Source organism: Chrysochloris asiatica, unplaced genomic scaffold (assembly GCF_000296735.1).
Source record: "Chrysochloris asiatica unplaced genomic scaffold, ChrAsi1.0 scaffold00566, whole genome shotgun sequence".
NCBI classification, from domain to species: Eukaryota; Metazoa; Chordata; class Mammalia; order Afrosoricida; family Chrysochloridae; genus Chrysochloris; species Chrysochloris asiatica.
In genome coordinates this window covers 74834-75703 of record NW_006409084.1, presented here as the reverse complement: position 1 = coordinate 75703, position 870 = coordinate 74834, and the positions used below count along the sequence as shown (strand labels likewise).

The window sequence follows — 870 nt, the reverse complement described above, 5'->3', positions numbered from 1 at the left end:
TTCCCTGCTCTGCAAGGGGATCTTTGAATACTGAAACCCGCATCTCAGTTCATGCACTCCATCAAGAAAACGTATGCTTTTCTCTATAAAGGAACCAGGAACAGCCAGAGTGAGATGGCTAACCCAGGGGGAACTTTTGAGCCATACGGTCACGGTTAACACAGCTCTGTGTTTCCGCACGGAGCCGCTTCCGTGCTGCAGTAACCGCCCAGAAACCGGAAGTGTTCCGTCTCGTCTGCCAGTTGCTTGTGGTAGTGTTGCGGTTCTGCTCTCGGTAACGTCTTGTCTGCCGCGCGTCGGCCCGATAGCCGTGCAGAACCCCGCAGGCTCGTGTTCCGGATCCGAGGGCGCCGCGCCCGCTCTCCCGCTCTCTTCAGTGCTTCTGGAGGGTCGGGGCCTTCTCCCTCGGGAGCCCCTGAGACCGAGCCGCATTGCCGCTGAAGTGGAGGTGCGCGCGCCGGTGCGTTCCCAGGTCACGGGATGTGCGTCCGAGTCCCGGGGGAGGGTTCTGCGAGGAATGCGGGGTCGGGGGCTTCCTGGGTGTGCAGTGGGCCCCCTGCGTTTCCTCAGCTCGTCTATTCAGTTACAGCCCAGCCTCGGATGCCGCAGCTGCTTTCCGAACACTCACAGGGACACATGCACACACCACACACTGATACACACACAACACTCTGACACACATTGACTGCGAACCCTAACACACGCACTCACACTCTCACAGACAATACTCAGACACCACACACGCTCTAACACACTAACACACACTCAGACACTTATACCCTAGTACACGTCACACAGACCCACCACACACACGCTCTAACACACTAACACACACTCAGACGCTAATACCCTAGTACACGTCACACAGAC

The 870-nt window shown here is 57.6% G+C and overlaps 1 protein-coding gene across 1 annotated transcript in view; it reads left to right on the top strand.

The window, feature by feature from the left end:
* Positions 1–870, top strand: part of LOC102812276 (zinc finger protein 571-like) — a 24682-nt gene that overhangs the window by 11134 nt on the left and 12678 nt on the right. Inside the window, exon 3 of the mRNA XM_006877707.1 lies at positions 256–482. Coding sequence (XP_006877769.1) covers positions 256–482 — 227 coding nt within the window. The remainder of the gene's footprint in view (positions 1–255; positions 483–870) is intronic.